The 21,408-nt window shown below is 38.3% G+C and overlaps 3 protein-coding genes across 6 annotated transcripts; 2 read left to right on the plus strand and 1 right to left on the minus strand.

Moving 5' to 3' along the window:
- Positions 1–2,310: 2,310 nt before the first annotated feature.
- agt (angiotensinogen) lies at positions 2,311–6,852 on the plus strand. Its single transcript, XM_005812170.2, has 7 exons — positions 2,311–2,400; positions 3,666–4,107; positions 4,235–4,601; positions 4,685–4,809; positions 4,914–5,062; positions 6,270–6,426; positions 6,521–6,852. The coding sequence occupies exons 2-7, from the start codon at positions 3,697–3,699 to the stop codon at positions 6,695–6,697; spliced, it is 1,386 nt and encodes a 461-aa protein (XP_005812227.1). The 5' UTR covers positions 2,311–2,400; positions 3,666–3,696; the 3' UTR covers positions 6,698–6,852.
- Positions 6,853–7,041: 189 nt separating this feature from the next.
- cog2 (component of oligomeric golgi complex 2) lies at positions 7,042–17,602 on the minus strand. Its single transcript, XM_005812169.3, has 18 exons — positions 17,448–17,602; positions 16,539–16,700; positions 15,092–15,157; positions 14,906–14,986; positions 14,600–14,703; positions 14,244–14,352; positions 13,858–14,037; positions 13,058–13,182; positions 12,721–12,847; positions 12,476–12,615; positions 10,789–10,850; positions 10,552–10,703; positions 10,285–10,470; positions 10,021–10,093; positions 9,037–9,179; positions 8,798–8,937; positions 8,496–8,679; positions 7,042–8,387 (listed from the first exon to the last, which is right to left on the minus strand). The coding sequence occupies exons 1-18, from the start codon at positions 17,502–17,504 to the stop codon at positions 8,289–8,291; spliced, it is 2,190 nt and encodes a 729-aa protein (XP_005812226.1). The 5' UTR covers positions 17,505–17,602; the 3' UTR covers positions 7,042–8,288.
- On the plus strand, positions 16,667–20,795 carry LOC102228855 (THAP domain-containing protein 6-like). Of its 4 annotated transcripts, none has more exons than XM_023327740.1 (6): positions 16,667–16,721; positions 17,860–18,003; positions 18,197–18,392; positions 18,483–18,590; positions 18,812–19,016; positions 20,130–20,795. In XM_023327740.1, exons 2-6 carry the CDS (start codon positions 17,924–17,926, stop codon positions 20,132–20,134), a joined length of 594 nt encoding a protein of 197 aa, XP_023183508.1. In that variant the 5' UTR covers positions 16,667–16,721; positions 17,860–17,923; the 3' UTR covers positions 20,135–20,795. The 4 variants fall into 4 exon arrangements, with proteins under 4 accessions (XP_023183508.1, XP_005812225.1, XP_023183507.1 ...); XM_005812168.3 differs by lacking the exon at positions 16,667–16,721 and adding an exon at positions 17,616–17,716; XM_023327739.1 differs by lacking the exon at positions 16,667–16,721 and adding an exon at positions 17,633–17,660.
- Positions 20,796–21,408: the final 613 nt, after the last annotated feature.

A 21,408-nucleotide genomic window follows, 5' to 3' on the forward strand; every position in this document is an offset into this window, starting at 1 on the left:
TTTTCTCTCGTAGTTTCCAAACGTATTTATTATGTTTGATAACAAGATAATAAATATATTATTAAGCATTTTTTAATAAAAGTGCTTAATATTTTTTTATTTTTACCAGATCTATCTAGATGTGCTCCTTCCAAAATTTGTCACTCTAAAAATCATAAGGCTTTTCTCAAAAGTCTTGGCAATTTGGAAAATGTGGGGGGAGCTTTTGAAATTTTCTTGGTCAGCAATGATTTTTGCCTTTAACCGCTCCCATGAATCCCATTGTCCAGTCTCTTTCTTAATATTTAATCTCTTATCTGGGGCAAGTAAAATCTGCAGTGTTGCAACTGCAAATGTTGCTCTAGGATTTTTTTCTTTTTTTTTTCTTGTGACGTGTGGTTTGAGTTATCAATCATTCATTGTAGTTCATTGGAACTACAATGTGATGAAATGTGAAGAAAAACATTGGAACACTCTTTAGAAATAGCTGTGCTAGATCTGTTAATCTTTAATCTTAGATTAATAGATGCATTAATTGATGTACAATGTTTTCATCTGCACTTGAGTGTCTCTAAGCTGGAACATGATGTGTCGCTTTTTCAGATCTTTTGTTACTTCATCATGTCAGGGAGGTTCTATTTAAGTGACTTCTTGATGTTACAGGTCTGGGAGCAGTCAGACAGAGGCGTGTTTAGTAAAACTAAATACAAAATAAGATTAATTACAGTTCATTTGTGGTTTAAAGATTTCAGAGTCTTTACATGTCAGTTCAAATGTAACTTATTTTGAAACAAAAAAAGTATTTCTCTAGAACTAGGAGCAAACTGAATATAAAGGCATAAAATGGGCATAAAAAAGGGATAATCTTGGGTTCTCCCAGAATGCAACACAATTGGATTCGAAAGTGCATGCAGTGCAAATTTAAGAGATATGTCCAGTAAGGTTCACGCCATCCAAATTACTATCAGAATTTAAAAGTTGGCAATATTTTAAAAATAATTTTATTTTATTCCATGATTTTAACAGTTTTAACGCTTTTGCCTGGGAAATACCTTTACTTTAATTGTTTAGTTGCTATTTTAAATCCTTAAGATCAACTGTTTTCATTTCTATTCTTTAAGATCTATTAATTACACTTGTCAAGGTTCTACAAATTTCAGTGTAAGTAAATAAATATAACATAACCATTTCACAAAGCTACTTAGGACAATGAGGTTATCTTATCAGTTTTTTAGAGATGATCCAGGCTGTGATAAAATAAGCTAAACCGCAAATCAAAATGAAGGCAAACTAGAAAAATTCAGCAGTAATATGTCACCCAAGCACTTAATTCATTAATAAAACTTCGACACCTTGCTGTCAGTTTCAGAGGAAGTAAAAAGACAATCAAACAATTCTTAATTTTTTTCTTAATCGATTTCTTTTTGTGGTACCTGTGCTCATTATAACAGTCAGGATATTTACAGGAGATTAAAGAAGAGCTGTAAAACAGCAGACAGGATGATGTTTCACTTCTTTATGAGGAAATAAAACTGGCCTTGTTGAATCAGGTGCAGGTTTTCCACCCAACACTGGTGATGATGTCTCCAATAGCACAATCTAGCTTAACTTTGTGTAACAAAGCTCAAAGAGGGACACATGACTACTATTAGCTTTCTTCCCAGGACTTTTGCAAAAAGGTAAAACAGTTATCTGCTTCTACAATGTTTGTATGTTGCAATAATATCTTCCTTGGAAACTTTATTGTCCTAAATGTATCTGTATTAACTACAAGTATATTACACAGGCTGAAGCTATAATGTTTCATAAGAATATGAAGTATAATGCAGCCAGTCCAAAACATTAACCATTTTAAAAAGCACTGATGAGAATAACACCTACCAGAAAAGAAACATTGATTCATCACAACCTCAATCATTATTTTTCATATTGGAAAAAAACATGGTCATGTTTAAGGAAATCTGGTTTGTTTTCACTTTTGGTCATTGTTTGGTCAACACTTTGACGTTAATGTGACTTGTAGACTCATTGTTTGCTTGACCCCTATGCTGAGGAAAATTACCACAATCTTTCTGGAAATGAACATTCCCACTATATGCCAATTTTTCAATCAGACAATATTAGAAAGAAAAAAAATACACACAAGTTCAGAGGTTCTTAAACTTCCTAGTGTACTTTTATGGAAGTTAAGCTTTTCTTTACCTCCTTCCTCTATTTCCCCTTTATGTCAAAACAAACCATTAATCTATGGCAGTTGTTCACCAGTACAAGGCGAACTGTGACTCATGACAGTAAAGCCCCTGACTCAGTTTATCTTTGGTTAATGAGTAATCACTGCTGCTGACCAGCTGGACTTAAGTAAAGGAGCAGAGGTCTGGGATCCTCATTCTGAACCTCACTCAGTCACTGCGGACACACAAGGTAAGAGTCAGTTTTGTCTTTTTGAGATTAACTAAAGAAGCACATTAGAAAGCTGAAAAATTATGGAAAATCTTTGTATTTACAAATGTCAACTTGGTAACCGAGTTTCATTTGATGGTGCAGTTCAAAATAAACACTGAGAGCCACATTTTAAAGAATTGCTCAAGTTCTGCAGTCTGTTTTCTATTAAAGAAGAATTTCTGTCGCCTTTAAGACAGGCGATAAAGATTATCTGTCATTAATTTTGACAGAAGTCATTGCAGCTCAGTAGTTTTCTCAATAATAAACAAACATTTAGTCGCCAGTTGTATTGATCAGAAACCAAGGCCGGGGTCTGTGCTGCATAACAGGCCATATGTTTGCTTAAATCCCACATGAGTCCATCAGTCCACACATTCAAATTTGTTGCTGGACAGCTGGAACATTTACTGATTTACTAAAAACATTTGCCATTAGAAGTTAGCATGAATGTCTTATTAACTTTGCTCCTTTAAGCTCACGATTGATTTGTTGAATCTACAGTGGATTTTACCCAATCCTCTCAAAATTTTACATACAGGCTCAAAATTGTACATCCCCACTAATCTTTCTCAGCAGGTTGCAGAGAATTCACCCACTTTTCACAGCTATCAACAACATTCTGGCATTACTCTGGCTGGATCGTTTACCACTCTTTTTTTTGTAAGAACTGTAGGGGTGTTTTAAAATGGTTGTCTGCCTGACGTGGATGCAGATTTTAAAGTCATTCAACACATTTTAACAAAGTTGAGATTAGGGCTTTTGGACGATCATCCTGAACCCTACTGTCAACTTCACGCACCTACAAAGTTGGGATGTGTATTTTAGCTTTTTGTCTTTTAACCACAGATCTCTTATAGTCAAAGGGTGAGAAGTGGAGAACACGCTGGGAAGGTTAGCTGTCTGAAAATGTACATCACATTCATTACTGTAGCTATAAATGAGTTTGAGAACACTGCAGACAGTCTGAAAGCTCAAGCACAGAAAGTCTGGGGATGTGTGTGGGGGTGTGTGTGTGTGTGTGTGTATTATCTCTGCCTGCAATCAGTGAGCCACTCTTGCCAGCTGACCTTTCAGAGAACCAAAACCAGATGCAACCAGATTAGTGATGAAAGCTGTTTTCATGATCCTGTAATTGTCAGAGATAACTTCAAACCCCAATGTTCTGAGGGGCAGAGACAGTGGCTCATGAAATAAAACACTAAGTTACTTGTAATACTGAATAATGTATCTTTGTTTACCCACAGAGAGAAAATCATCTTAGCAACAAAAGATAAAATGCAGAAGCTACAACCACTTCTTCTAGCGGCCCTGGTGTGTTGCTGGATCTCCGGTAGCCAAACCAACCGCGTCTACATTCACCCCTTCCACCTTTTTGCTGTTGACAATGTCAGCTGTGAGACTCTGCAAGGCTCCGCCGTGAAGCCTCTCGAAACCGTCGCCGTGGAGGCCCTTGATGTCGAAGTTTTGACCCCTGACAGCAGGGACCGGTCAAGTCTGGATCCACAGAAGCAGAACATGACAGAGAGGACTGCAGTCCTGGCTGGCCTGCTGAATCCTCTGGGTCTGAGGATGTACCATGCCCTCAGCAAAAAACAGAACAACACCCTCTTCTCTCCAGTCAACACTTTTGGCTCACTTGTTGCCTTCTACCTCGGAGCGTCTAAGAAGACGGCACGCTCTTTTCAGGTGCATGCCTTCGATTTGCTTTTTTTTTTGGTAGTTTTTGAGCTCTACTTTAATTTCGTTTTTGGAAAGCATAACTTACTGCCCTGGCCATCCTTTGCTCATAATCAATATTTTGTTTTTGTTCTAGGAGTTTCTAGGCCTCAGTAGCGGTACCGACAGAGAGGACTGTGTATCTTTAGTAGACGGACATAAGATCCTCAGTACACTACAAGACATTAACTCTCTGGTGGACGATGGGTCTAGAGATGAAATCACCACTCAGGTCTGGGCCTTTGCACGGAGCGACGCTCAGCTATCTAGAGACTTTATTCAGGGAACACAAGACTTCTCAGACAAATCGTTTATCCGAGGCGTGGACTTCTCGAAGCATGAGGAGACGGAAACACTGGTGAACAGCTTTGTGGAGAAAACGTCGGACGGGAAAGTGACGAACGTCTTCAAAGACCTGAACCCAAGCAACAAATTTCTCTTCATCTCATCCTTCAGCTTCAAAGGCATGAGCTCTGGCTTTCCAAATCAATCACAGGAACAACTGAAGAATCAAACCTGACTTTGCTCTCTGCTTGTGTCTGTTTAGGCAACTGGATGACAGCTTTCCAACCAGATAAGGTCTCCATGGAGGAGTTTCATGTGGACGAGACAACAAAAGTAACGACTTCAACAATGACACGCACTTATCACTACCACTACCTGAATGACAAGGTAAAGCTTTCTTCTATTTTTTTTTTTTGGTCCTTACATTGATGTCCCAATAGCACATCAGATAAGAATAGATTTTGACTCCTCTGATGTTTGTTTTATTGAAGGTGAATAGGTGCACTGTTGTGAAGCTGTCTCTCAGTAAACAGAGCCACATGTTGCTCATTCTACCTCACGAAGGAACAACCCTCGGTCATATAGAGGACAAACTGCTCGCCAACCTGATGGGTGTCTGGCACAAGAAGCTCCAGGAAGGGTGAGAGAAGGTTTTTGTACAGAGAGTTATTAATTAATACCTTCAGAGTCAATCGGACAGACTGAAAATATTTTTGTCACACACATCAGCAGTTTGTGACATTTGGAATATAAATGTAAAGAAATATTCTATTTTAACCAGTCCTTTCCATTTCCAATGACAACGCCAATGTAATGACGACATGTAATTGTGCAGTTTGTCATGTAAACATGAAGAGCATACTGAAAGTTTCAGGTATACACTCACAATTAACACAACTGAGAGTTTGTGTCCAATTCAGCCAGAGATCAGCATACCACTGTGCTGTTCAACCACAGGCTGTGAAGATATTTGTCTCGGGTTCACATGAACTGAGCGTACTCTAGCTAAACTTTGGAAAATCTGGTGAATTTGTTAGTTGTTGTGGTATTTTCACACAAGATGCAACATAGCAATATTTGTTTCTCTTTCATGGATTCAAGCACTAAAGGAACCATGTTCAAAAACAGAGGCTGTACAACATTGTCTGCCACTGGTTTAAGAAAAAAACAAACTGCCAGAAGCACTCTTAAATAGTTTTGCAAAGTTTTATGCATGGCAGTCATATGATATATCAAATCAAATGCTGCTTGACAACATCTGACGTTCTCAGGTGGAATTTTGATTTCAGGCGACTTTCTTGTTGTATTAGGAATAACAAAAATCTTCAAACTTCTGAGTACAGAAGTTAGAAGATTTGTACCAAGTCTAAAATAAATGGGACTTTCTAGTATAGGAGGAATGGTGGCTCAGGTTGCAGGAACTTGTCATGTAACCAATGATAACCCACTATAGACACTATACATGTACAGGTCGTTTTAGTTGTGGCTAGCTACTATATAGAAAGATAATTATTTCTTCCCACTTTATGCATTTAAACACTAAATATATAAACTGAGGTTATTCCGTTTCTTTGTTTAATGACAAACCAACCATCACAAACACAAATAAATAGTTTCTAACATTATAAGTAACTTTTTTGTATGGGTAGCAGCCATATTGGAAATTGAACTTGGGCATTCATTGTATTCCCAACTTTGGATTTCATTATAACATGTTTACTGCCATCATACAGTTGTACTAGCCTCATTGTGTCAAACAGAAAAGGTTTTCTGGACGATAGAGAAAGAATAAGAAGATTCCCATTTTGGTTTTAGAAATTTCTATTTTTCTCCTTTTTGGTTCTCAGTTTGTTGGAGCTGTCCCTCCCTAAGTTCTCCCTGTCTTCTCTGATTGACATCCATGACCTACTGACCACCATGAATCGCCCTCTTGGGCTCACGCTCTTGGGCTCCCAGGCCGAGTTCACCCGGCTCAGCAACACCAGCCCTTTCTCCATAGACAAGGTAAACCAGATGAACTGATCTTCTTGTGGTCATGTAAAAAAAAAACACTCAACAGATTGTGTCATTAACAGCTTTGTGTTTTTTTTTCTGTCAGGCCATGAACAACGTGATGTTTGAGATGTCAGGGGAAGCAGCAGAACCTCAGGCCAGGACTACAGAAGCAGGCGTCGCTTTGAGGCTGTCCATCAACAGACCGTTCTTTTTCTCCATTATAGAGGAGCATTACGAATCGATCCTGCTGCTGGGAAAGATCTCCAACCCTACCCTCTAAAGCTGCTTGATACTGAACAAATGACCAGACCATCAAAGTGCTGCTGCGTCTGAAAGAAATGACCAGACGGCATAGACAAGAAATGAAGCTACAGTTTTATCTCTTTTAGTATTAAACAGTGTTATGGCTACTCAAGGTCAGCACACAGAAAGTTACTGGAATCACTGGAGGTCTCATTTTAGTATTTATGGATAGACTTCTTTACAGTCAACTAGTTTTAAACTTCCCATCTTTTTTTTTTTTGTAATATTTACTTTCATGATGTTCTCTACAAAACTTTTCAGTAGGCTTGGTAAAGTAGTCTATTTGAAATGAATAACGTCTTATAATATTGTAATTAAGGGTTTACTTTTGTTTGCCTACGATTGTATAAATAAAACATTCCAGAGGAATGGGTTATGTGTGGCTGTTTTATGAAATGGGAAATATGACAGAAAATGCCATTCAGGAAAGTCAAGAAATGGCAACAAGAGTTTAGATGCTCATCTCAACTTCCTACCAAAGGACCCAAGTTAAATTTTCCCAACTATGCAGTGATAAAAGAGTAAGAAAAACAAAAGCAGTTTCAAAATGAGACATCGGACAGTTAGGTACGATGTTAGGCATTTTCTACTCCTACCATTTAAATGGAAATGATTTGATCAGCTGAGACAAAATTGAGCTTTTCTGTAAAATACTCTGGTGTAAAAATGCTCCATTCCCACTGTTAAGCACTGTAGAGGATGTATGATGCTGTGGGCTTGATTCTCTTTCAGTTGCAATGGAGGATTTGATTGGGTGCATCGCCTCATGAACACCTTAAAATGTAGATTTTTTTTTTTAACAAATATTTTGCGGTTTCTGCCAGAAAACTGAAAACAACTGGATCTGGAATTATGATCCAAAGCATGACCAAATTACCAGAAAAACTCTTACTGAATCTTAAAAAAAAACAAAAAATCAAAATATTTTCTTGACCATTTCGGTAAAAGGGCTGAAAAAAAGTTTGCATGGTCCTGAAAATTAACCTAATCTTATCGCTTCGTTAAATGAGACAAAACAATTGTTCCCAGAGTCGCCCTTTTTAATAGATTGCTAGAAAAAAAAAACACAATAAAATTAAACAACAGGATCATATGTAGCTACCGAATCATCTGTGCATAAAAACACAGATGATATAAAGCCTTTTTCTTTATTCCCAAATTATTAATTTGGATTCTGCACCCTTAGTTTGAATCTGTACATATTCCACATTAACACTATTTTTATCTGTAAGGCGTTTAAAAAATTAAATAAACATGCTGTTACTGAGTTTACCCTTTAAAAATAAAATTCGGATCTTTTAGAAACATTCAAACCCAAGAGGTGATCAATGTAGCAGTTTTTACAGCGAGGATACACTACACAGTAGCAAATGATCCCAGAGTAACATACCAACCCTGGTACACATGTAGCCCAGTCGTTTGTTGCACTGTGAGGGCTCAGTGATTTGGACGATGATTTCATAAAGTCAGTTCTTGTTCTTCCTCATGTCGTCGCGGACAAAACTTTCATTTCTTCGAAAAATCTGAAGGTGTGCAGAGAAATCCCCGTTGCCTTCAGAGCGGATGTTCTACTGGTTCTGTTCGGCGAGGTCCCGGGCTTCTTTCACAAGCTCCATTAGGGTGGAGAACATGGAGATGTCACTGGGCCGGAGGCCCATTTTCTGAATCTGAGACAAAAGCAAATAGAGAAATGACACATAAGCTACAACACCTGCTTCTTTACTAGGCGCTTTGAGCTTTGATTGTGTCCATTTGTGTATTAAAGCGACACGTACTTGTTCGCCCAGATACTCCACATCCAAGGCCAGCTGAAGACGGATCTTGCTGTCGTCCGTCGGCCCACCGTTGGTTCCTGTTGTTACAGCAGCGCTTGCACCTTTTCTGGCTTGCTTTAAACGCTTCAGACTGTCTTCCATCTTTTTCACTGAGCTCAGCACTTCTGAGATGGTCTCGTAGTACCTGAAAAAGAGAAGCGTTTTAACCAAAGGACTAAATTCAGTGCACAGGACATTCTTTCTAGTAGCATCACAACCTCTTTGGGTTATTTTAGTTTCATGAATGTATATTTGAGACTTACTTCTGTGTGCAGTCAGACAGTGTAACTCGGAGCCATTCCTGTGCCGTTAGGGGGTTGACCAGCCCAGTGGAGTCTGCTAGCAGCTGGTGTAATGGCTGTAAAGCGTTGTCCATGTATGCCGATGCTCGTACTGGTAGGTCCTTCACACGGAAACAGTCATCAGGAACAAACAGGCAAAATATTCTAAGAGATTACAAGTGTGAGCTGACAATATGCGGGGGAGGGAAAGATCCACCTACTTTATTGGTCCTGCGGTAGAGTCGTGGGACCTCAGAGGCGCTCTTCAGGAAGCGGCAGGAGCGTTCGGTCAGATGCTGCGTCATCCTGGTGTTCAGAGACGGAATGCTGCTGGACAGGCGAACCCTGGAGTCTGCGAGGGCATCTGTCAGACAGAACGCTTGTAAAAATCCAGGAAGCGGCGACATAAAATTTATAGAACGTCATCATCAGCTCCTTGCCTGTTTTATTTAGTTGTATTTTCCGCGTTTTTGTTTTTTCTAATTTTTCAGTTTTGAAAGGGAGCATTTTTAACATTTCTTGAGAAATGTAATGTTTTTCTATGACTGTGTGCTATTTAAGATGTGACCCATGCATACTTATGTGATTAAATTTTTTTTCCCACATTCTGCAAGTCATTTCGTATAAGCTTTGATAAGTAACCTTTGTTAGTTTTTGCTCATGTATCTAATAAATAGTATCTACCAGGAGGTCAATTAAAAATGTATTTGATCTCTCTTTTTATAAAAGAATAAACTGGAAACAGCGCAACTTAAAATGTTCACAAAAATGAGAAGCAAAACATGTGAAATTTGAGGATTTTTCTGATCATCTCCATAATTCATGTGCATAAAAACATAATAGTTAATTACATGGGTATGAATTTGTTTACTTCTACACATGAAAAGGATGTGGCTTGGGATAAAAAGGTAAAAGCTGGGCAAACTGACCCAGAACTGAAGAAAACAATAAGTAGTCATTTTATTTTTTCACTTGGGATTAATGAAGTATTTTTGAGTTTAGCTGAATATTATTTAAGTGGATGTTTAATTACATTCAAGGAGTGTAAACATCCTAAGTTTTTCATAACTGCTCAATGTTAAAGAAATATAAAAAGAACAGTGAAAAAAAAATGTCAAAGAATTCTGATTGTTTTTTAACTTTCTGTCATATTTTAACAAGAAAATAAAAAACTGCTCCCAGTGTGCCTTGTAAGGCCAGCTTACCTTCTACAACTGCAAAGTTTTTGATCCCGATAGCATCCAATCGCTGTCTGACCATCTCTGACAACTCTGGGATCTAAAAGAAAGAAGATATAGAAAATAAAAAACTACACTGACGTTTGGGGTTGTAATGTTAACAAAATAGATTGGAATACCAACAAAGGAAAAGCAAACACCACAACCAGAGATGCACCACATTGTGTAATGACGGAAACATCTCTGTGACCCTTCTGTATTGTTCCGTCTTCAGACCGTGTGCGCACACACCTTCTCCTGTAGCTTCTGAATGTCAGCTGCAATGAAAACCAGCTGTTTGGTGGACAGAGCTGCCGGGCCGCCGCCCTCGCTGCCGCCTTCGTCCAGGGACGTTCGGCTGGACGTGGAAGAGGCCGAGCTCGGCAGGGGTCTGGTCGGCTCCTTCGGAGCCTCGAAGGCCGGGTTTTTAGTCAACGCCTGTGTGGATTGACTCAGTTAGGTAAAGCCTGGACAGGGTTGCTCTTCTTGCTCCTCCTTCATTTCCACATTTGGCTTTACCTCATCCAGAAACTTGGCATATCGCGAGTACAGCTGCAGAGTCAGCTTCCAGAAACGATGAGCAAGAGGTGACAGGTAGACCTTGTCCGACCAGCACCTAACCAAGCAGGACCATAACACCTCAGACACTTGCAGGTGGAACAAACCGCCAGCTGGAAAGGAGCAGAAACACAGGGGCATTGTGGGAAACGTGTGCGGCAAACACCGACGTTTAATGTTTAGGCATAAACTCCCCACCTGGTGCTGCTTCTAATCCGTCTCCTATGGTGTTCTCCAGGCGCCCGGCAATCTCTTTGTACCTGAAAAATGGAGGAAAATATTCAAAGTACGGAAGGACAAAATGGTATGAGCTCAACGTTTGCGCCAGCACGGATTCAAAAACACTCAACAACACGTCCGTGGAAACTTTTGCCTTCCCGGAAAAGCTTAGCCGTGGAGGGTTTGGGTTGTGAAATGTGGACAGGCGGCCTGATCTTTGCTCTGACGTGCAGAGATGAACCTGCATGTTGTGAGTTTTATAGTGTGTTTCTGTGGGTGGGAGGGGGACTGGAGGACTTCTGTACTTTTTCCCCAACCTCACCAGCAGCCATTCTTCCAAGGTCTACCGTCATAGCAGTGAGCAACGTTCAGTAATGTGCTGACACACATTCTCAATTGACATTTTGTTTTGAGTCACTCGTCTCTGCGAAACTATCAGCCGTAAGTCATTTCCCAGATTCCGGTAAAAGCGGGTTTTGTTCGTGTCGTGAGCGCCTGCCAAGTTGTCTTTATCGACAGAGAACGCTGACAGGCTGTTATTTTAATCGCAATCTGTTTCTCTGAGCCCTGAAAGGCAAAGAAACGTCAATTTAACAAATTACACACTTAGCAGAATTTTTACTTCAACCCAAACTCTGACTTTCAGATGCACTCCTCTCTGCAAAATGTAATCCCCTCAAAAATTATTATCGGTTTAGTAAGAATTGAATAGAAATCCCTGAAATCCATAATTTCACTTTTTTTTAAAAATTAATCTAATAAGTATTCCTAGCTTTTGGGATCAATACAACAAAGTAAAAAGAACAAACTTTTGAGGTTTAAATATTCCATCATGTCACTTTTCCTCATTTGATCATGTTACAACGACAAATTTTGTGGTTTTATTAGGATTTATGTGACACATCAACATAAAATAGTCAATACTTCTGAAGGGAAATGAAAATGACACGTGGTTTTACAACTTTTAGAAAAGTGTGGTGTATTTAAAACAAAAGCTAATCCAAAAAATATTGATATCAACTGACATGAAATCCCTATATTATGAAATGCCGTTGAGATTAGAGTGCAAATGTTTATCTATTTTTACATGACAGCACATTTGGAGAAAACTAAAACCTCATAGACACTCTCACTGAATTTCTTGTCAAAATCAGGGGAAACCAGGAATTTCCATTGTTCTTGTGATCAAGGACTTGGGAGCCTGAAAAGTAATTTGGAGATGTTTGTTCTCAATGTAACTGGAGGAGGTGGACTGAAGCTTATTCACTGATCTGATTCACTCAATGGGTTAAATAATACAAGACCAAGTTACTTCTATACACATCTTCAAGATATTACATTTCAGGTGACGATTTATTTGTGTTTTAAGGAGATGAAAAAGTGCTACAGCAAAACATTTCTCCTTTTATAGCACAGCATTTGCACAGAGAGCCTAAAATGTTTGCTTCCTTACCGTCTGACATTCACTTTCAGGATGTTAATAACTCATTTTAGGCAAAACGCACATTTTTTTAAAGCTTTGTTTGAAAGTGAGTGAGTTTATTGTCACTCTGCGCCGTACAAAGCCTGGATTTACAGCCCAACTCTAGGTGTGCGAGTGTGGTGTGTGTTCAGTAACAGATCTCCAGGGTTAATAAAGCGTTAAACAAAGTAGGGGCATATTTACCGAAGCTGGAAGTAGACAGGCAGGTTCCATTTGTTGTTGAAACTGGTATACGACGGATGAACTCTCAGTCTCTTCACACTGGCCTGAGAACTGCACTGCTGCTCGAAACGCCGGACGAAGTCCATGCTAACGCTGTAGCGCTAAAACACGGGAGAAGAAGTACAGATCAAATCTTGAAGTTCATAGAATACGGCAAACATCTGCTATAAAGCGTTTTGATCAACATGCCAGAAATATTTGCGTACCTCGTAGAATATCTCAGGGTTTCCAGGGTTGAAGATGTAAGCCAACCTTTCCTCTACTCCTCTGATCATCTCCGGCCACACAGAGTTCACCAGAAAATCATAACCTGGCACCGTATCAGCCTTGTCACTGAGGAGGAAAAAGGCCAAACGAAAGCTGTTTTCACTGGTTTACCAAGTTGTTGTTATTATTAAGAGGATGTGGGGTTTTTAACATTTAAAAAAAAAAAATTAAATAGAAGATGCACAGCAAGTAGTGCCAACTAACTAACCTAATTTTGTATTTAAAAAATACAAAAAGAATGGCTTCATGTCTAATTTTCTCTAATTTTAATAATACCTGGATATAGCTCCTCCAGTCACCTCTCGAAGCAGTCTGCAGTGGTGAGGAACAAAGTCCAACAGTCTGGAGAACATCAGCTGAAGACCGCTTGGACTGGACTTCACAACTTCTTCTACTATAACCTGGTAAGAGAAGAAGACACACGATCTTTAGCACTTACAGGCAAAATAATCAGGATTTTGCTAAAACCTTTCTTTTTCATTTGCATCATGCAGCCTGCTCCCATGTACAATGTAAGATTGAGCTAAGGTCAGGTTTAGTCTAGTAGTGGATTAAAAATCAACACAGCAAGTTTAACACCTGTTAAGCTTCCCCCAAATATTAAACAAAGAAAAGTAAATTCAGAACTGTTTCCAACTTTAACAAGACGTAAAACCTGTACAAAACAACTGAAAAAACAGAGATGAATGTCTGAACAAATATGTTTCATCAGTGTGCACAACCCCGTATAAAGTTCAGTTGTTCTAGTACGTCGTCATCACCAAATACATAAAACATGGTGAAACCGCTGTATCACCAGAAAGATGAGTGTTTCTGCAAAACTGATAAGGGATGTGAATGAAACAGGTCAGGGAGGCTGCTTAGGGGCCTACAGCAACATTAAGGAGCAGCAGGAATTTCTAAAAAGTTCTGTCTATGTGATACATTCAACTAAAATCACATGTATTAATCGTACGGCCAAGTTAAGAAGGAGGGAGCTAAAATTTTACTAAACCACATCTGAAGTCTTCTCCCGCCCCCCCAAAACAAAACAAACAAACAAAAAAAACTAGCAAAAAACTGTCAAAGATTTGTACCTGGTCCATGTATGGTTTGACCAGCACTTGTCCCACCAAAGCTTCTGCGTCTCGGGTTTTGTCTATGGTGGCGTACGTCCTCAGGCAGTGGCGTACCATGTCCACATTGGATGTCTGCAGACCCTCGATCAACAGACCCTCCAGGGACTGCTGCAGCATGGAGGTGATCCCCGCAATGCGCTGCCAGAACACAACAAACTGCATCAAAAACAGATGCTGCCACTGCTTCTTCTTATTATATAACTTCAGTGAAAAGCACAACACAGACACATGAAGGCTTTTCCAGGTAATCGGGACAGACAAAAAGAGAATCAAGTCATTTGATCAAGTAGGAGAGAAGCTATTGATTTATCAATTGTCTCTGTGGTTAACCGTTCGACACTTACAGGTCTGACTTTGTCGAGCAGGGGCATGCCTTTGCTTTGCACAGCGTGAAACTGAAGCTGGTTGAATTCTGTTGCAATCCGCTCCAGGATCTGGCCCGCCAACAAAGGGCTGTTCACACACACAGACACGCGATCACTCATGGGGACATAAACATATAACCAAGCTGAGCAAATATTAACCTCCAACACTTGTTTGCCTTCCGCAAAGTCAGTAGGAAATTAATACTGAATCAATATAATTACTGTAATAGAAGCTTTTTATAATTTTATAGGGCGTCTGCTGTTTGTAAAGTGTGAACCATCCTTTGTTCATCAATCTACAAAAGCTCAAATGGAGAGTCTGTTCTGTTTCTCACCTGCTGATTTCCAGAGAACTGGAGTCCTTCGAGCTCTGCGAGTGGAGAATCTTCTCAATCTTCTCCACCGAGCGAACCACCTGAATCAGCCTCAGTACGCACACCTGAGGGGCAATAACAAAGACGCATCATTTCACAAAGTGGAGACATTCCACTTTATTATCTAACAGTAGAGAAGTAGAATCCACAGAGAATATCAGTGTCTTTACATTTTTTTTCTAAGTGAATTCGCCCAGTTTGCCGCAGAGAGCAGATGACTGTATTACATTACAGATAAAGATCAGATATTAGGAAAAAGATCCAAACCTTTTTTTTCTGCAGGTCTTCTTGTTTGGACAGCTGGTTATCAATGGCCTGTATCACTTCACTCACACAGGAACGCAGACTCTGCCAGAAAAAAAAAAAAACAAACATATTTTGAATTGGCTAAAGCACACAGAGCAAAGAAAAGATCAAAGCTTATCATGATTTTTATTTTTTAGGGTTTTATACCATAACCTCCTCTCGTAACTGTCCCAGTGGCACCGAAAGCTGATTGAGGGCTTTGTCCATTCCCACCTGAGATGAGAAATAATACTCACAATAATAAATATCTACTTTGAAACACATATAATACTACCTAAAATCTATGTGAGGTGAGTTTATTGCCTTGTACACAGAAATACCCATTAATTTCAAGGTGTAGAATTCGTATCCAAACTTAATTGCTTCTGACGAGCATAAGTTAGTCTGATAAAGATTCATAATGCCTCAATGCTGTAGGAAGTTTTTGAGAACACAGTGAATTTAACATTTTACTGGTAAATATAGATTTTTTTATCACAGTTGAGGGGTACAGATGAGGCCTGTGTTCATTCGGACACGCTTGGACAATGTGAGTGATGGGCAGATGATGTTTCACTGAGCGTTTCTTACATTCTGATATCGACACGGAAACTGACCGTTTATTGCTCAATAGCGACATCTGCTGGATCCCCGAAATCATTGCAGACATCCAAGACAATTGATCTTGATTCAATCATTCTGGCATGTGGACACCCAATGACAGATGAATGGATTCACTTTACATAAGCGCTTGCTATTAAGTGATAGCTGAATGACATATTATGTATTACAATTATTTTTGATGTAAACAAACTATGAGTTATGACAAATACGGTCTGTCAAATGCAGAGCTGAGGAAAATAGGAAGTAAAAAAAACTCTAGTAGAAGGTTTTGTTTAAATCTTTGAGAAATATAGCAGGTTGTGAAAGTTAAATTCCCTTTGTACATTGATAAGAGAGGTCCAAATAAAGTTTCATCCCCTTCTTTGAAAATAAATGCAAATGAGTTTAAACGTTTCCTAATGGCCACGTTTAGGCATGAAAACAATCTGTATTATTTACTGTGATTGTTTTATTGGTTCAAAATGAGCAATATATTCCACATGAGGTCATGCTTTTTACTCTAACTCTATTTTTTTGTGTGTATTTTTGCAAAGAAAACAAAAATCAATCAACTTAAAGTCTTTACTGCAATATTAAATTAAATTCAGTGAGTTTTTTTAAACTTGTGGATTAAAAAAAACACATTGATTCCACCATATATATAAGGTAGAATCTATGTGGAAATTTTCTATGGTAGCCAAGTTTGTGTTCTCACATTAGATTTAAATGTTTCATTGCAGCCATACAGAAGACAAGTAAAATTTTCTGAAGGAAGAAAATTTGATTAAAAGCACGATAACAAGAAAAATAAACAACAAGAAACAAAATGCGAACACAAATGCGAATCAATGCACTGAAAAGATCCTTGATCTGTTGCTGTGTCACCTAAATGTAACTTTTTGTGTTATCATTAGCAGTGGTTGCCACGCATGTATTCATATAAACTGCCCTGACCTACCGATCTCTTTCCATCTGCCAGTCGAACGCTGGACATGTAGTGAAAACAACTCACCAGGTTAGTAGAGAGGTTGACAAAATCTGCATAATCTTTGTTGATGAGCTCCACCATGGCTGTTTTCAGCAGTTTGTAGTACATCTCCAGGTCTTCTCTCATCTCCTCCAGCTGGACCTGCTTTCGACACTCGGCCACAAATTGGTCGACGTCAAAATCGTCCTGGAGGCAACAGCAGAAAATGTGAGTGGCAGTTCTAACACACAGAGATAATCATAAAAATAACTAAGTTTTCTTTTGTTCATACAAAAATCTAAAATTTTCAGTGGGATTTTATATAATACACTATAAGTAGGTAGAACATACTTGTGAGTCAGAAAGAAATGGATACAAGCTTTTCTTTTACAAATTGTGTGACATCCATTTGTCTTCAGTCCCCTTCAGTCAATTGTGGAGCCAAACTTTACTGTAATAACAACTGCAAGTCTTTTGGGGTGTGTCTGTAGCGTCTTCGCTAAATTGCATGGAAAATACATACATTTTCAGATTATGCCTCGGATTCTCCATTAGATTCAGCTTAGCTTTTATAAATTCATAATGAGCATAGTGCATAGTTGTAAACAATGTTCCACAACTGTGTTTAAAACTATCAAATAAAATTCAGTGACGAGGTGTTAAAAGTTAAAGCGGTGTAGCTACTTCTGGAAGGCAAAGTAAATAGAAGAGATCCTGAGAATATAAATATTTAGTCCTTTACTTAAGACATATTGGTTGTGATAAACCAGATGCTGGACATGAAAACCGCAGGCGAATGCATGTGTACACATTTTTGGACACAGTATCAAAAATAAATCTTTAAACATCAACAGTTAACATCAAATATCGACATTTGTCCTGTTTGATGTTAAACTGCTTGGCAGGTGCTAACCATAGCGCTCTGAAATAACGCGAGTTTTACCAAACTCTCACCTTCATAAAAACATCTTTATCGAAGCACAGAGAATCTGGTCCTTTCGGCAAATTCATTTTTGGATCTTAAACGACAGCTCAGCACAACATTCACGGATAAAGATGACAAACTGTCAGGTTAGCTGCTACAGCTTAGCTTCCGCAAACATGGCACTTCCCGTGACACCACCGCGCCCTCTAGAGGCCGGGGGGTCTTCAGACGCCATTGAGGCGGTGAGGATTGTTGTCCTGTCGCTTTACGGAGAGTTTGCCGTATTTACTTATAATAAGTAAATTTTCTTCACTTTTTAATTATCGCAGCAATACAACTGTACTTCTACTGTGCTACAAAAATTGCCTGGCCGTATATAAATACGGGTAGATACCGTATTTGCTAATGTTCAGACGTACGTCTTCGTGTCCGCCATCTTAGGTAGGTCAACGTTGGCAGCAGACGACTAGAGCAGCTTTTATTGTAAACGTGACCACATCCAGAAATGCCGGTGTCCTGCTCAGCTTATGGCTGTAAAAACAGACGAACCATTCTAAGTAAACATCGAGGGATAACTTTTCACCAGTGAGTTGACGTTTGTTGTGTTTCAATATTATCTGCCGCTTTAAATGTAATTTAAACTATCAAAAACATTATCGGTATGCTTTGATTTTTGTTACCAAGCAAAACATACTTTCAAATTGTTAACTTTATGCACACTCACCGAATTATTGGTCTAATTAGAAGTAAGTCTGTCGTGACTTTGTTGATTTTAAAGGTTCCCCAAAGATCCTGGGCTCAGAAAAGCCTGGATCTTAGCATTCAGAAGACTGGACTTCAAGCCATCTAATAAAACCGTCCTCTGTAGTGATCACTTTATGCAAGCTGATTTTGACAGAACCGGTCAAACTGTACGATTGAGGGAAGGTGTTATCCCTTCTGTTTTTGCATCTTTTCCAAATCATCTAAAGAGGGTTAGTACATAAATATTTTTTACAAATATGCCACCTAATTTTAAATAAATACTATTTCTCACCAATATATCTCTGTTTTCAATTCTGAAGAGGCCCATTAAAGCCAGGTCAACGAAGACATCAAGGCGTGCGTTGGAACCAATCAAGGATCCCATCCCTGCTCCCAAATGTTCAGAACCTCCAAAGCCTGCAGTCTCTGTAAGTAAAGTGTCATACAAAAGCTTTCAGACTTTTTTTTTTACTTTAAATCTACAAACATTTTTGCATATCTGCAAAAAATTTGCAGAGTAGAACATAAATGTGAAGTGTTAACCAAAATGATTCAGAGTTTTAAAACAGTTTCTTTCTTAAAACATAAACAGTTCACAGCAATTTATGGCAAAAGTGTTTCTTTAGTCAACAAATCTTTCCTTCTGTAGGATCATCACTATGCTCTGGATCCTGCTCAAGTAAAAAAAAAGCTATCTGACGCTCAAGCACGGATCGAGGAGCTGGAGCGACAGCTCAGAAATGCAAAGGATCGAGAAAGGAGACAGAAACAAGTTTTAAAGTCACTCCTGGAACGATTAGAAGAAAGAGGAATGCTATCAGAGGCAATAGAGATCGAACTGCTCCAGGAATCTGGTAGGTCCAGTGATCAGCTGTAAAGACAGTCAGTTCCAAGGAGAAAACATAAAAAACTTAATTAACTTTTATCAATTGTTTGACCATCATTACAAAGAAAGGAATGAGAGGGTTAGCTCCACAAGGTCATCTCTTTAAAAATGATTCCTTGAATTATGAAAACACTGAACAAAACTGGGATCACATCCTGTCTCTGTGATGTTGAAGACTTTCCAGGGTTCCCCCCGTGTATTATGAGCCTGACGGGCAACCTAGGCTTTACTCTTGCCCCCACCAGGCTAAGCATTGCTTATTTATTTAGGTCTTCTTAAAATGTTTGCGTTTTTTTAAGACTTTATAGTTGGCGTTCAGGTATTAATCTTCCAATCTTTCAATAACACATAATTATCAAGTGATATTTTCAAATTTCCTGTCAACTTTAAACATTTTTAACTCAAAAACACGACGGGCCGCTGGATGAATGGCTGCACCAAACCACCGGGCTTTGGGAGTTTTCTGGGGTAAAACCTCGCTTTCCCTTTAAACCCAGTGCAAACAACAAGGGGTGTTGTATTAACTACCCCTTGCTATTTAATGTACCGTTACATTAAAAGTAAGAGTACATTCAAGTACTCTTAAAAGTACTTAAAGTACTTTTGTCAAAGCGTACTCTTTGTCAAAAGTAAGAGTACTTTTAATGTATTTGTCAGTTTTATTAAAAGTACCTGTGAGGAGTTCTTTCAGTTTTTGCAAGTTCATTAAACCTGCATAGTTCTTGCAGTAACAAATATAGGAGAGGAAGTGACTCTGTTTGTTAACCAGTGTCTGGTGAGAGCACGTCAACTCTGCTCTTTACTTTATTTCTCAAAGCATATCTTAATCACAAATTTCTTTTTTTTTGTATTTGTCAGTATCACTAGAGATAAGGATGGCGCATGCAGTAAGCAACAGAAAGTTGAGCTTTATGAAAACCTCTCTGCCTGAATAAAAACAAAGTGCATCATGGATAAGCCACAAGCTCATTGTCATTGTAAAGTTTGAGTTTTAATTTTGTTCGGTACCTGCTTCATGTAAAATTCTTTATTTTACGTTCACAATAACGTTTTTGTTTTCTTTATTTTGGTTCACTGGCAGATTGACGCATCAAGCTTCAAGCAGTCAGGGGGATCGCACCACTGGACAAAAGTTGCAGACTTCTTGAAGCCCCAGCTGTGCTATCCCTGCTGTTCCACTCCACAAGGTTTATTTGAATGTGTTCACCACTCCTCCTCAGAAAGATGATCACTCATTTCAGCCAGCAGAAATTCTGGATAAAAAGGGACGATTGTAAACTTAAAGCCTGTTGACTGGGAATGACTCTTTGGACAGTTCATAATTTAGGGTTTTGTGAGACTTGATATATAGTAATATATGTTCTGAGTCAATGTAATCCATGAACTATCATTTTTAAGCTGCGAGTAAATGTTTTTGTAGATTTCTTTCCCGTCAGTTGCATGATCATATATAAAACCTCTTTTTGGTAAAAAATAAATATGTATTGTGCAATTTTTGTGAAAATGTGAGGCTTCTGGAAATCTCTTTCAATTAAGTAAATACAGATTATTTCAGAAACTTAATTCACTAAGTGAATCGCATTACATAGATTAATTACATACTGGCGAATGTTTTCATGCCGTTAGTTCTGTTACAAAAAGAAGTCTTTTTACAGCCAATGACGACAAGACATTTAAGATTAGAAAATGACATCCGGTCAATAAACACGTTTTTAATACAGAGATGTGGGGTTATTGAAAATCATTAAAACTTGCTTGAAGGTTGTAATAGTCAAAAGGTACCTTTTAATTTGACTGTCAAGCCACATCTAAACACATATTCAAATGTATTGAATATGATCGTATTTGTGTATTTAAAAAGTTATTGAACATTTAAGTAATTCTATATTCTTTCTTCATAATTTAAAATATCACATATACAAGTATTTCTTTAACAAAATGTTTGTTTGTTTTTTGGATTGTGACACTTTTTGACCTCAGTAGGTATTGAGGGCAATATATAGAGGTAGTTCATTTTGAAAACATTAAGTTATTGGATTAAAACACTGTTTTACTATTGAAAGTAATCAAGTAGTATTTTTATTGTTTTGTATTTACTTATGTAATTGATCTAAGGCAGAAAAATCTTAGTCACGTTTATTGTATGCATTTTAATTGTTTTGATGTTTAAACATTTATATCAGAAATAATCAACAGCTTTTAATTTGAATTATTATTTACTTGAATTGTAAAGGGGGTGTAATTACTAATAGTATTCAACAAATCTTTAATGGATGGTGGCACTTTTGGCAATGTTTTTGCTGTATGGAAAATCTGTGCCATATGTATCATCCTAAATTTATTATTTCATCATTTAATTA

The sequence above is a fragment of the Xiphophorus maculatus genome, chromosome 22, assembly GCF_002775205.1.
Source record: "Xiphophorus maculatus strain JP 163 A chromosome 22, X_maculatus-5.0-male, whole genome shotgun sequence".
NCBI classification, from domain to species: Eukaryota; Metazoa; Chordata; class Actinopteri; order Cyprinodontiformes; family Poeciliidae; genus Xiphophorus; species Xiphophorus maculatus.